We start from the raw sequence: 14639 nt of genomic DNA, 5'->3' as shown, positions 1-14639 counted from the left end.
GCACTCAGAGGCCGAAGAAATGATACTGGACCCCTAGATGCTCAGCGTGTAATGAGGGGTTCAAGGGCTGGTGAAAGGCTGCAGAGCTGCCAGAGGGCCTAGGAGCCGGTGGGCAACTTGAACAGTGGCAGGGAGCAGAGGTTTTTATGGGTAGAGGGGGTGAGGTTGGAAGGATGGATGGTGCCAGATTCTGGAGAGGCACTCAGAGCTCCCTACAGAATTAGGGGCAGGGACAGCTGTGAGTATGGAAGAGAAGACAGTGTCTGGCTTCATTGTTGTTCCTGTTGCTTACAAGGTAGAACTAATCAAAATGAAGATGTTTACTCATGAAACTGGGGAGAAACAAAATGATTGGGTTGGCTTCTAGTTGGCTTTCATGAAAGCTCCCAAATGGCTGGAGCTGAAAGAAGAAAGGAGTACTTGTTTACTGGGGGTGCTTGTAGAGAAAAGAACATGAAGTTGGAAGCAGACAAACCAGAATTCTTGTTTCAGCTCTGCTGCCCACCAGTTGTGCAGCGGGGTGGGGTCAGGGGAATCCCTGTAACCTCTCTGGTTTGGGGTTTCTGTGTCTGGAAAAGTGCCATCTAGCCACCGTACACACCTCATGACATGACAAGTGCAAAGGTATAGCTAGTGTCAGGCACAGACTGTTTCCCCTAAGCATTAATCCTGTCCTCTTCCGGGTTTGCCAGGCCAGCCATGGAGGGAGCCACATGCCAGTCATGACCTACCTATTGGGTGGGAGGGGAGTTTCTTGGGGGGTCTTCCATCTCGTCATCTGGGAGCCCAGCAGTGATGGCCTGAGCTCCATTTGTGGAGAGCTTTCCTGTTGACCTCTGTGCTCTCCCAGAAGAAAACTCCAACCCCAAACCAATGCCACAACAAGCTGGAGGGGTTTCTCCTAAAAAGAAATGCCACTGGAAAAACTGCAGTTGAGAAGATCAAGAATGAAGAGAAAGTATAAGATTAGAAGTGCATATTAGTGAGGATTCTCTAGAGAAGCAGAACCAACAGGAGAGATCTATAAGGCATCTCACACAAACATGGGGATGTAAGAGTCCAAAATTTGTAGGGCAGGCCGCAAGCTGACAGCTCTAATGAAGGTCCTCAACGAACTCCCCAGGAGGGGCTGGTTGGCTGAAGTGGAAAGAGAGAGAGTGTCTTCTGAATTCTCCTTAAAAGCCTTCGGGTGATTAGATTAAGCATCGCTCATTGCAAAAGATACTCCCCTTAGCTGACAGCAGATGTGATCAGTTTTGGATGCCACCAACATGCTCATGATTTAAGTCCACGCAATGTCCTCAGAACAACAGATAGGCCAGTATTTGCTTGACCAGACCACTAGGCACAACCTCCTGGCTAAGTTAACACATGAACCTGATAACCACAAAGTGGAAAGGAAAGTTTTTTTTTTTTTTTCAATTTTAGTGTAAATTCAAAGCCACAGTAATAATGTCCCTAAAAGGCATTTGCTTTGAAAAGGAGACTGGCAGCTGCAGCAGGTGACCTTTCTCTGCAGGGCCCTCCTCGGCTGCAGCATTGATTGTGCAGCTGCCACCTGCTGGGCAGAGTGCAACAGTGGATGTTGAGTAGGCCCGGCCTCTGTAAAAGGTCGTGCCCTGGTCTTCCCTGGCTTGAAGGTATCTTTTGTCATTTCATCTTCTGTTTTATTTTTGTAAGTTTTCCACCAAGTGCCCAATAGAGTTTTCTTGCCCTGCTGTCCTGGAGAGCAGCCCACGTAGTCAACAGAAGAGGGAATGACAATTTTGTCACAGTTTTGCTGGGAATAAACCAAAGGGTATGAATGCCTTGGCCAAGGTCTCCTTGCCCCAGGGGTATGCTGCAGCCCTCTCAGGCTAGCTCATGACAGTTCATTTGCCAACCCTACACATAGCTTGACATTAGTCCTGGTGGGGGGATTTACAGCACAGAATTGGCAAATGATTCAAATCAGGGTGGTGGCAGCTACTGCTGCTGCAGCCACCTCCCCTCCTCCTCCTTCCCCCATCCACCTCCTTTTTTATCTTCTTTTTGGAGAACCAGTTTACAGGATACAGCTGTCCCTTAAGATCCAGACAAGTCCCCCAAGATATCTGAATATTCCTCATAACCTCATGGCCACTTCCAGGTTCAAGCTCCCTTTTCTGAATTAGTTCAATTCGCTCACAAAGTCCTGTCACACATGACATCATGGAATGCAACCTTCCTTCTTATTTATTACCAACTGCTGCCCTACTTCCTTCTCTTCATGAATTTTAGTTGAACTTCCACTTCTCTGAACTATTATCCACTTTTTGAAATATACCACGCATTGTGGGATGTTGCCTTACATTGTACTCTGCAGCTGGCACCCTGCCAGCCCCGGGGTGAGGGCAGACTCCTCGAGGACGTGCACCATTAGCTGTGCAACTGCACCTCTAAGCATCTCACAAAGTGCTCAGGCATCGTGGGTGCCAGATACACATTGGGTTTATTGAGAAAATATACAGAAATTTCCTTTTGTACATAAATACCAGGATTTAGTTCATGTAAGTACATATTACTTGGATAATTAACATTTTTCTTCAGCATGTTGTGTATTATTTCTCTTCATATGGAAGTGGATCCATGTTTTCTATAAACTTGTGTCTTTTACAAGTTTTGGGGGCCCTCTTTAAGAAAAATAAGGTTCCAGGTCCACCCAGTGGGGAAAGATCAATCTCTTCAACAAATGATGCTGAGAAAACTTTCCTATATGCAGAGGAATGAAAGTGGACCCCCTACCTCACACCATATACAAAAATTAATTCAAAGTGTGTCAAGGACCTAAATAAAAGAGCTAAAATCATAAAACTCTTAGAAGATAACAGGGGAAAATCTTCAAGACCTTGGGTTCAGCAGTGGACCTTAGATATAACACCAAAAGCTTGAGGAACAAAGGAACAAAACTGGACTTCATCAGAATTAAAAACTTCTGTGTATCAAAGGACATTATCAAGAAAGTGAAAAGACAGTCTATGAAGTGGAAAAAATAGTTGAAGCCATGTATCTGGTAAAGGCTTAATATCAAGAATATGTAAGGAATTCCTATGACTCAATAACAAAAAGATAAACAATCAAATTGAAAAATGGGCTAAGTTCTCTCTCTCTAAGCCCACCTCTGCAGGTAAAATCATTACCCTCCCCATTACGTGGGATATGACAACCAGGGGTGAAAGTCTTCCTGGAAGCATGGGAGATGACTCCCAGGGATGAGCCTGGCCCTGACACCATGGGATCAACAATGCCTTCCTGACCAAAAGGGGGAAACGAATTGTAATAAATAAGGTGTCAGTGGCTGAGAGAGTTCAAATAGAGTTGAGAAGCTGCTCTTATACAAGTTTTAGCTAGGTATTGCTGTTTCTCGTGGTTTGCCAAACTCCAACCAAAAGCATTCCTGCCAATCCTAAAGAATATCTAGGGCATTATACAAGATTCTACAAAGGTTCCATGCACTGGGGTAACTTTCCAGATAAGTCCCTGGACCAGACAAGTCCTGAAATGTAGAGGAGTCAGCCTCTCCAGAACATTAACTAGTTCTGTCCTCCTATCCCATATTATAGACAGCCCTTTCCAAAATGAAAAAGCTAAAATAAGCATAGTCCAAATACCCCTAAAGATTAGGAGAAGGATCAAAGAAGGAGTAGTTATTATGGAGAAAATAGGGCTTAACAAATGAGTGTGACTGCTGAATCATCATATTGATATTTCTTTTAGTCTATAGTGTCTTGCAACAGCTAGAAGGAAAAACCTAAAGTTATCAAACTGTAACTCATACCAAACTCTGAAATCTGTTCTATAGCTAATTGCTGTTGTATGCTTTGACATTTATTGCTTTTTTGTATATATATTATTTTTCATAATAAAAATGGAAAAAATGATTTAAAAACTGAGCAAAGGACTTGACTAGATATTTTTCCAAAAGTATATACAAATGGTCAACAAGCATTTGAAAAGATGCTGAAGGTGATATCTGCAGTGAGATATCACTTTACACTTACAGGGCTGGTTGTTAAAAAAAAAAAAAAAGGAAGTAACAAGTGTTGGAGAGGATATGAAGCAATGAGAACCCTCCTGCACTGTGGTGGGAACCTAAGATGGTGCAGCCGCTGTGGAAAGTAGTATTGCAGCTCCCTAGAAGTTAAATGTAGACAACACATGGCCCAGCAATGCCACTCCAAGGTGTATGCCCAAAGAAATTGAAAACAGGGACTCAAACAGATACGTGTACACCAATGCTCATGACAGTGTTATTTGGAAGAGCCAAAAGGTGGAAGCAACCCACATGTCCATCAACAGATGAATGGATAAAGGAAACGTGGTACACATGGTGGAATATTATTTGACTGTAAAAAGGAAGTATGTTCTGAGAAATGCTTCAACATGGATGGACCCTGAAAACAGGATGCTGCGTGAAATAAGTAAGGCATATAAGGACAAATACTGTATGATCTCCTTCATATGAAATATCTAAAAGTAAATTTGCATATAGAGGAGTAGATTACAGGTTACCAAGGAGTTAAGGGAGAGAAAGAGGGGGGCTGTTGCTTAGTGGTTGTAGGGTTTGGAAATTTTTAAACTAAAGTTCTTTTGGCTTAATAACTTGTTATTGGCAAAGTCATGTCAATCTGGCAAAGTCAAAGCTGTCCATTTGGGGAAAATCTCCATTGTCTCTTTCATTTTTGTGAAATGACAGATTTGAGGGCATTTTGCATATTTTAGGTCAGGGATTAATCCTTGAATCCTCTTTGAGTTGATGACCCTTACTAACTAGTTTGCCTTGTCCTCATTGTAGGGGTGTGTTATGAATATTTTGAGATCGTTGCCCATTTCAGTATTTCATATCAAGTAAGCAGGAAATTAGCCTGGCCCTGTATGGAGTTGAGTAGGGGAGGATGCTCGGTGTGGGAAGACCAGAAGCAGAGGCACCGGAGGGAGGGTGGTGTGCAGGTGGTGTGCAGGTGGGGCAGTGAGTTGGAGTCAGAGGAGACAATCAGTCTTCCCCCAGTGAAGGAGCCTCAGGCCTGGGCTGGGCCTCCAGGTATCCCATGCAGGTGAGTGGAGGTGGTGTTCGGGCTGCTGGTGTTGGGGCCAGGCCAACCTTGCAGTGACTCCAGGCTCTGCCTGGCTACAGCTGATGACACACAGGGGTCGGTGCCCCAGCACCTGTGCCAAGTGAGTCCCCGACTCGGCCCGGCCTTGGCCAGACCGGCCGTTTTCCTCCCTGCCTGTGGGTGCAAGAGGAAGGGGATGGAAAGAGACTGCAGCCTTAGCCATCGTGAAAAAAGTATCTTTCATCTGTGAAATCTCCCCAAATATCTAATCGCGTATGTCCATGTGGCGCCCTGGGCTGCAGCGTCTCTAGCCCCTCGTAGGCGGAAACAGACAGGGCAGGGCATGGCTCCTGCCTCACGCGGGCTCACCTCTGTGTTGTCCCTTGCAGGGGAGTGGGCAGATGACCAGAGGCATGGCCAGGGTGTGTACTACTATGTCAACAACGACACCTACACGGGAGAGTGGTTCGCCCACCAAAGGTTCGGCTTCCATCCTCCAGCTTAGAGACCCTCATAGCCTGTGAGAGTGGGATGCCGGCTTCAGATTGCTCACACCCGAGAAGAGACAGTCATGACCAAAGCCCCCCTTATTGGCTCTGCCAGGTGGTCCAAACGCGGCAATGGCCTAAGGCATGTCCACTGCCAAGCCTATCCAGAGCCCTGGAACTTGGAAACCAATGGCCACCGTCCCCCTCTCCCATTCAGTGGGGCAGAACTGAAGCAAACTGGTCCCACCCCTGCAGCCTCAGGCTGGCATGGGGGCAGGGGTCCTCAGTCCCCAGGGGCTCCGCTGCATCCCTGTGGGAGCCACCTGACCTGGAGGGAGGTGATCCCTGTCCTGTGGCCGGTGCCCATCCCTGGGCACCCCAAGCAGGAGGCATCTTTTTTTAAAAATATATTTTTATTGTTAAAACAACATACAAATACAAGCATTCTTAACATAGAAACATTCCATATATGGTGTACAATCAGTGACTCACAATATCATCACATAGTTATGATGTGATGTGTTCATCACCATAAGTTTTTAGAACATTTGCATCACTCCAGAAAAAGAAATAGGAAGAAAAAAGAAAAAACTCATATATACCATACTCCTTGCCCCTCCCTCTCATTGGCCACTAGTATTTCCATCTACCCAATTTATTTTACCCTTTGCTCCCCTATTATTTGTTTATTTTTAAATCCATATCTTTTACTCACCTGTCCATACTCTAGATAAAGGGAGCATCAGACACAAGGTTTTCACAATCACACAGTCACACTGTAAAAGATAATCATTATACAATCATTTTCAAGAATCAAAGCTGCTGGAACACAGCTCTACAGTTTCAGGTACTTCCCTCTTCCCTCCAGCCACTCCAATACACCATAAACTAAAAAGGGATATCTGCTTAATGCGTAAGAATAACCTCCAGGATGACCTCCCGACTCTGTTTGAAATGTCTCAGCCACTGACACATTATTTTGCCTCATTTCTGTCTTCCCCCTTTTGGACAAGAAGGTTTTCTCAATCTCTTCATTCCGGGTCCCGGCTCATCCCAGGGAGTCCTGTCCCACGTTATCAGGGAGATTTACACCCTGGGAGTCATGTCCCACGTAAGCGGGGAGGGCAGTGGGTTCACCTGCCATGTCGGCTTAGAGAGAGAGGAGGGGGCATCTTTGGATGGGGTGCAGATGCAGAACCCAAACCGCTTGCAAGCCTGTGTGCCCAGCACCGGCATGGGCCGCCCTCAGTTTAGGGGTCTGTGTCCTAAGTGTGGTGGACCTGCAGGCCAGCGCACCCCTTGTCCCCACAGGCATGGGCAAGGCACCTACTTCTACGCGGAGACGGGGAGTAAGTACGTGGGCAGCTGGGTGAACGGACAGCAGGAGGGCGCTGCCGAGCTCATCCACCTGAACCACAGGTACCAGGGCAAGTTCTTGAACAAAAACGTAAGTCAACAGCGGGAGGCGAGGTTGGCCGGCGAGAGCCCCAAAAGCCCTACAGCCAGCGGGGAAATGTGGGGACACCAACAGCAGACCTTGAAAGCTCAGGGCACCCTCCCCAGCCCTCCGGCAGGAGCAGGACCCCCACGCCTCTCCCTCAGCCTCTGCTCAGGCCCGGTGGTCACAGGGGCGGGCTGGGGGTAGGGTTGGAGACTTGGCTTGTTTCCCGCAGTGCAGTGCACATTCCACCCCCCTCCCAGCTCTGTCCTTCAGCACCACCGTGGCGGCGTCTCTGCCGCCTGGTTTTTGGTGACCCAGGGGACAAATCTTAGGTTATCTGTCTGAAACCTCGAAGGGCTGAACATTTCTTGCCGCCCAGCCTTTCTTTCCCCTTGGAGGCGACCATGGGACCCTATGCTCCACCTCCCTGTGCTGTAGGGGTGGGGGGTGGGAGGCGGGGATTGCAGGGATGCTGGGGGTGGGGTGGGGGTGGGGGTGGACGCGGTGGGGAGGGTTGGGGGGGGTTAGGGTGCAGCCAGAGCTCCCTCTGAAGGCGTCCCAGTGCACAGAACCTGCTATTGGGCCCCTCCATTGAGAGGACCTGAGGCTTGGCTGGCCCTCCGTGTGCTAAACCCCAGGGCAATGCACGGAAACTGGGGCTGACTCGACTCTTTCATGCCAGGGAGGGCATGGAGAGGAAGTTTTCCCTGAAGAAAGAATTTGCTGAGCAAATTTATGGTTAGAATAGGAAAGGTTGAACTGACTTAATGAAGTGTTTTCAGGCTCTCTTAAAACCCAATTTTCATGTGCATATAATTCATGTGCTCATCCCAGATTCTACTTTTAGTCTTCATTAAAAAACCACATTGTCCTCAAATCTATTCATGATATATGTCACTCCCAGCAAAATGCGCAAGGGTGTTTTGGAGGGGGGAGGGGGAGGGGGGAGGCGGGAGGCGAGGGAAGAGCTCTATCTTGACAAAAGTCATCTTGGAGAATAAATAAGTGAGAATAGTCTAGCCTAAGAATAGGGTAAAAATGGAGACTTTATTCCACTAGTTGGTAAAAAAAAAAACCCCAGAGTTACAAAAATAGTACCCGTGCCTTCCAATGATCGAACATTCAGACAATAGTGTCTTCCCGCCCCTGCCTGGCTCCCCAGCCCCCCGCCCCCCACTTCTCTAGCCCTTAGGTATGAATCCTGGCATTCGTTTTCTGTGCAACAAATACATGTGTGCTTGTACACACATCCTATACAGAATTAGAGTTTGGGGGTTTAATTACATAAATAGAATCATGATATATCAGGACATAAACATGTACACAAAATGCATCTTGGGAGTACGTTTGTGGCTTAAATTCTATGAAGTGGAATTTCTGGATCTACAATTTAGATCTTTGAATCATGATTGATGCTCCTAAATTGCCCTTAAATGCTGTACCAATGTATGCTCCTGCCAACAGAATTTGAGAATTTCTTTATCCCGTTTCTTCACCAACACCAGATCATTAGTCTTTAACATTATTTTTTTTCCTTATCTGATGTGTAAAAATGTTCTTACTGATTAATGTGCATTTCCCTAGTTACCAGTAAGGTCCAGCATCTTTTCCCATTTTTATTGCTGATCGGTGTTTCTTCCTTGGAGAAGTGCCTGTTTCCAGCCTTGTCTGACAAGTTATTCAGACATACCATAAAGCTATCTGTAATTAAAACTGTGTGATACTGGGGTAGTAAGGTAAAGATTTATGAAGCAGATTAGAAAGTTCAGAGACTGTTCAAGTAGATAAAATAATTTAGCATTTGATGATAACATTTCAAGTTAATGAAGAAATGATGGAGAAGTCAAGAAATAGTGCTGGAACAACTTGATATCCATTTGGGAGAAAACTGAAATTAGTGTCTGTTCTCCAGTATGTAGATGAAGATGATTTCCAAAAGGAATAAAGGCTTAAATGTAAACAAGAAAATCATACGTAGAAGAGAATGTCGGGAAATTTTTATTAACTTTGAAATTAAAGGGGGTGTTCAGAGCATTAACAAAAGAAAAACCAGTAGATTTAACTTTATAATAACACCCCTTCTGGGTGTTAGAAAACACTATAAAGAAAATTGAGAGGTGTACAACAAATGAGGTTAGAATATGTGCAACCTTTGATATATAACGCACTCAATTAATAAAACTTAAATGGCCAAAATTTTGAGAAAAAGTCCACTTTGCTAATTTAAAAAATGAGATTTAAAATGATGAGATCCCATTTTCAATATAAGAAAATGTATGAAGATAGAAGAACATGTTAATTCCCAAAAAGCTCCAGGGTTTGTGGGTTTGAGGTCCTCAAGTGCTGCTATGGGGACAAAAATTATTAGAGTCTCATCGTGGTCAAAATGCATATACATGTTTGTCCCCAAATCCACCTTCTGAAAATGTACCCCAGGGAAAATACTAAGTGTGCATAAAGATTTGGCTCAGAGTGTATTCTGTAGTATTCTGTGTCAAAGAAAAGCATCTGCATATCAGGTATCGATGATAGTAAATTAGTTAAGTATATTGTAATTCACAGATGAAATAAAGTGCCAGATTGACACCTAGCACTGTGGTAGCGTGTTTGTAAAAGCTGGAGGTCATATTTCTAAGTAAAAGCAAAGCAGAGTACAAGTAAGTATGTATGGTTACGATCGCATTTCTATAGAGGAACTCTCTGTCCTAGAAATGAGGTCACGAAGTACATCAAAATGGTAGTAGTAATTCTGTCTCTAGCTAGTGTGACTTTTTATAACGAATGCATCACGTTTATAAAAAGGAAAAATGTGGTTAAAGTTTTAAAAGGTGTAACAGAACACGCACCCAACAATTCCATTAGCCGTTAGTTTGTAGAAGCATAGTTAAGCCCTGTGGGACTTTGCCTGATTATACAGTTTGGGGGAGGTTTCCAGTGATGACATTGATAAAGCAGGTGGTATTTTATACTGTGTGCTGAAATTTAAGAGTGAAATTCTTTTGGTTTCTTTTGCTCGTAGCCGGTCGGCCCTGGGAAGTACGTGTTTGACATTGGGTGTGAACAGCACGGCGAATATCGCTTGACAGACGTGGTGAGTTGTGGAGCCTGTGCCCTCTCTTCCTGCCGTCACAAGTTAAACAGCTGCTCTGCTAGGCAACATCCCCTCTCAGTATCCTACAGCTTAGAGGTGATTTGGATAAAATGTTGTGGCAACTCTTGGGAACAAAACTTTTACTTTTTGGGTTTCCTTCTGAATCTGCGTGCATTAGTACAGACCCGAATTGCCAGGACTAAACCCATAATTTTATGCTCATTGCTGGGTTCTAATCCTGGTTTTTGTCAGTGTGAGGCAGCTAATCCTTGAGTTGGAGAGTCCGGGACAGTGTTAGGTCCTTGAAATGTCACTTGGATTCCAGCAGAGCGACACAAGTCATCCAGTAGCTGTTCATGTCTCAGGAGGATTTTGACTTTTTGTTCCTTTCTGATATTTAACATTAATAGTATTAAGTTAATGCTCCCTAGTTAAAATAAAAATTAGTGAGCTATTATTGTCACTTGGGTATCCAAATATATATTTGCTTGTGTTGGCGGTAGGGAGGTCTCTGTTTACATTCCTTTCATTATCAATGTCCAATGGGTGCTTGGGTGTAACTGGCAGATGAGTGCAGTGTCCTGATTTGGGTACTAGTTTTAAGCCCTCTGACTTGTTTATTTATCCTCTGGCCATTAAGAAAATTAGCATTTTAAGGAGGAGACCGAGCCTGGCAAATTTTCTTTTCGGTCTCTGAAGTCCTTCGGGTATGCATTCCTAATGTGTTAAGAATATATTGTAAGCAAACCCTCCTGTTGCCTGAGCTTGCCAGGGCGGCTAACATGAAATGCTACAACGGGCTGGCGTAATGACAGGCGCTTGTCTCATGGTTTTGGAGGCTAGAATCCAGCATCAGGGTGTCTTCTGGTGTTTTCTCCACAGCCTGTAGTGCCCTGGTGGTGGCTTAACTTCTGCCTCTGTCATGTCCAGTCCCTCTCCTCCTGTCTCCTCCTCTGGCTTCTGCTTCTTTGTCCAAATCCCCTTTGCTTGAGAGGCTCCAGGCACACTGGGTTAAGGCCCACCCTCATTCTATTTGTCCTCGTCTTTTGGGGATCTGTCCTTGAAGACCTTTCCACACGTGGGACAGGTGCAGTGGCGACATGAGCCATCCCCAGCGCCACATCACGTATTGTCTCTTCTGAAGAAGCCCAGGGAGCCACACTGAGTCTACTGCAACCCACCCACTCTCCTAGCTGGCGTGGATTTCCAGATTTATTTTTCATGCCAATCCCCACCCAATATGCAGAGGGACAGCCTGGAACCTATTCTGCTTCAGATATCTCCGATCAGCAAAGAGACTTTTGGGGGGGTGCCCTTGGCCTTGAGGGGAAAAACGCCATACTGTGCGGGAGTTGTGAGGGTTAAAGGGATAATTTCATGAAGGGCTGTGCCAGCCCCGTCCATGGCCGTGTCTCTGCTGTCCTCGCAATTCCCCGTCATCCTTTGCATCCTGGGCCCTGGCTTTGGTACCTGAAGCTGTTCTCCTCACTGATCCCATGAGGCTGCCTGGAGTGTGGTCACACACCCCAGGTCAAGGGCGCGGCCCCCCCAGGACCGGCCTCACCCAGGCACCACCTGCCAGCTTGGGGTCCCCGGCACCACCCTGGCCTCTGACTGGCCAAACCTCTGGGAGTTCCCAACACCCCCACAGGTTCGGCATCTCCTTAGAACGACTCACAGCAGCCAGGAAAGTGCTATACTTATGATGGTAGTTTCAGGGCCAAAAGGAAACAAGTAAGGAGCCAAGAGAAGAGACCACATTGGGCGAGACCCGGGAGGGTCCCCAAATGCAAGTGTCTGTCACCTTTCCTGGCACAGGATATGCCCAACCGAGCAGGGAAGCTTCCACGTCCAGTGCTTTCCTTGGGGCCTCAATACCTAGGCTTGAGTGGTTGACTCACTGGCCACGTGGTTGGACTTCATCTCCAGTCCCCTGCCTTCCTCTGAGGTCTCAAAGCCTCCACCCCCCAACCATAAGGCTGGTTTTCCTGGCTGGCCAGACCCCACCCTGGGTCACCTCGAGCAGCATAGACTCGGGGTTGGGGCTGGATTCCATGGGTTGGAGCCAACCCCTCTGCACCCCCCCAGGAGCCAGAACAGAGGCCCAAGACTTCTCTTTAGGTGAAGCCAAATTCCTTACCACACAACTCCATCCAATTTTTCTTAACACAGCTGTGCCAGTTTGAATCTATCACATACCCCAGAAAAGCCATGTTGTTTTAATCCTCGTCTGCTCTTGTGGGAGCAGCCATTTCTTTTAATCCTGATTCAGCATTGTAGGTGGAAACTTTTGATTAGATTATCTCCACGGAGATGTGGTGCGCCCAATTGTGGATGTGACCTTTTGTTTAGATGGAGATGTGTCTCCACCCATTCCAGTGGGTCGTGATTAGCTTACTGGAGTCCTTTAATAGGGGAGACATTTTGGAGAGAGCTAAGAGCCACCAGAAACTACAGAGACCATGGAACAGAGACACAGATGTTTGGAGATGCTTGGAGCCCAGCAGACGTTGCCATATGCTTTCTTTTTTATTATTATTTATTTATTTATTTTTAATCCATATTTTTTACTCATCTGTCCATATGGTAAAGGAGCATCAGAACAAGGTTTTCACAGTCACACAGTCACTTTGCAAAAGCCATATCATTATGCAGTCATCTTCAAGAAACACGGCTACTGGAACACAGCTCAACAGTTTCAGGCACTTCCTTCTAGCCTCTCTAATACACCTTAAACTAAAAAGTGGTTATCTATATAGTGCATAAGAATAACCTCCAGGATAACCTCTTGACTCTATTTGAAACCTCTCAGCCACTGACACTTTATTTTGTCTCATTTCTCTCTTCCCCTTTCAGTGGAGAAGGTTTTCTCAATCCCTTGATGCTGAATCCCAGCTCATTCTAGGATTTCTGTCCTATGTTGCCAGGGAGATTTACACCCCTGGGAGTCATTTCCCACGTAGAGAGGGGGAAGGCAGTGAGTTTGCTTGCCAAATTGGCTGAGAGATAGGCCACATCTGAGCAACAAAAGAGGTTCTCTGGGGGTGACTCTTAGGCCTAATTTTAAGTAGGCTTAGCCTATCCTTTGTGGGGATAAGTTTCATATAAACAAGTCCCAAGATTGAGGGTTCAGCTTATTGATTTTGTTGTCCTCACTGCTTGTGAGAATATCAGGCCTTCTCCAAATGGCGAAGCTGAATTTTCCTTCTTTCTTACCATATCCCCAAGGAGACTTTGCAAATACTTTTTTATTCACTATTCAAATCACTCTGGGATTTATCAGGGCATCACTCTGGACAAACCTACAAAATCTCATGCCCTACTCAAGGTTTCATGTACTTACGGTGTTCAATTAAACTGTCTATATAAGTTATATTAGGAGATGCACTAGTCAAAATATAAATTTTGTATGAAGTAAACATTTTTTGCTTTAGTCTCACACATGTCAAAATTTTTAAATATATATTACCATCTTTTTTCAACACCCTGCAATATTGACATTCCTTTGTTCTTCCTCATGCGAAAACATTTTTTAATTTGCACATTTAGTCACTATCATTGTACACTCTAGGCATTCCTAGATTATACCATCTCAGTCTTTATCATCTATCTTTCCTTCTGATTTCATTTGTGCCCCCAGCCTGCCTCCCTCTATCATTCTCACATTCAGCCTAATTCAGTGTACCAACATTACTGTACTACAGTTAGGTAGTACAGTGCTATCTATTTCTCAATTTTTTCAATCAGTCCTGTTGCATAATCTGTATCCCTTCAGCTCCAATTCCCCAATATCTACCCTATTTCTATCTCCTGATAACCTCTGTTCTTAACTGAAATTCTCCAAGTTCATTCATTAATGTTAGTTCAAATCAGTGAGACCATATAGTATTTGTCCTTTTGTTTCTGGCTAATCTCACTCAGCATAATGTTTTCAAGTTCCATCCATGTTGTTACGTACTTCATAACTTTATTCTGTCTTATAGCTTTGTCTCTTTTAATTGTTTTACATTTGAAGTCTAATTTGTTAGATAGTAGTATAGCTGCTCCTGCTCTTTTCTGATTGTTGTTTGCATGAAATATCCCAACCTTTCACTTTCATCCTATGTTTATCCTTGGGTCTAAAATGTGTCTCCTGTAGACAGCATATAGATGAGTCCTGTTTTTTAATCCATTCTGTCAGTCTATGTCTTTTGGTTGAAGAGTTTAATCCATTAATATTTAGTATTATTACAGTAAGAGTAGTACTTTCTTCCACAATTTTGCCTTGTGGATTTTATATGTCATATCTTATTTTTCTTCTTTTTACCTTTACTGATAGTCTTTATTTCTACACTCTTCCCCACACTCTCTTTCCTATCTTTTCCTAGCTGTTTTTTGTGCTCCATTTAGTATTTCTTACAGAGCTGGTCTCTTGGTCACAAATTCTCTCAGTGATTTTTTTGTCTGAAAATGTTTTAATTTCCCCTTCATTTTTGAAGGGCAATTTTGCTGGATACAGAATTCTTGGGTGGCAGTTTTTCTCTTTTAGTATCTTAAATATATCATAC

General features: G+C 44.8%; 1 protein-coding gene across 1 annotated transcript in view; it reads left to right on the top strand.

The window, feature by feature from the left end:
• RSPH1 (radial spoke head component 1) overlaps positions 1 to 14639 on the top strand; it is a 33767-nt gene that overhangs the window by 5727 nt on the left and 13401 nt on the right. The window contains exons 4-6 of the mRNA XM_077118991.1: positions 5462 to 5552; positions 6872 to 7007; positions 10021 to 10092. Of these exons, the coding sequence (XP_076975106.1) occupies positions 5462 to 5552; positions 6872 to 7007; positions 10021 to 10092 (299 nt within the window). The remainder of the gene's footprint in view (positions 1 to 5461; positions 5553 to 6871; positions 7008 to 10020; positions 10093 to 14639) is intronic.

The sequence above is a fragment of the Tamandua tetradactyla genome, chromosome 10, assembly GCF_023851605.1.
Source record: "Tamandua tetradactyla isolate mTamTet1 chromosome 10, mTamTet1.pri, whole genome shotgun sequence".
Taxonomy (NCBI): domain Eukaryota; kingdom Metazoa; phylum Chordata; class Mammalia; order Pilosa; family Myrmecophagidae; genus Tamandua; species Tamandua tetradactyla.
The sequence above is the reverse complement of the archived record's forward strand: the minus strand, read 5'-3'. Positions and strand labels throughout refer to the sequence as shown.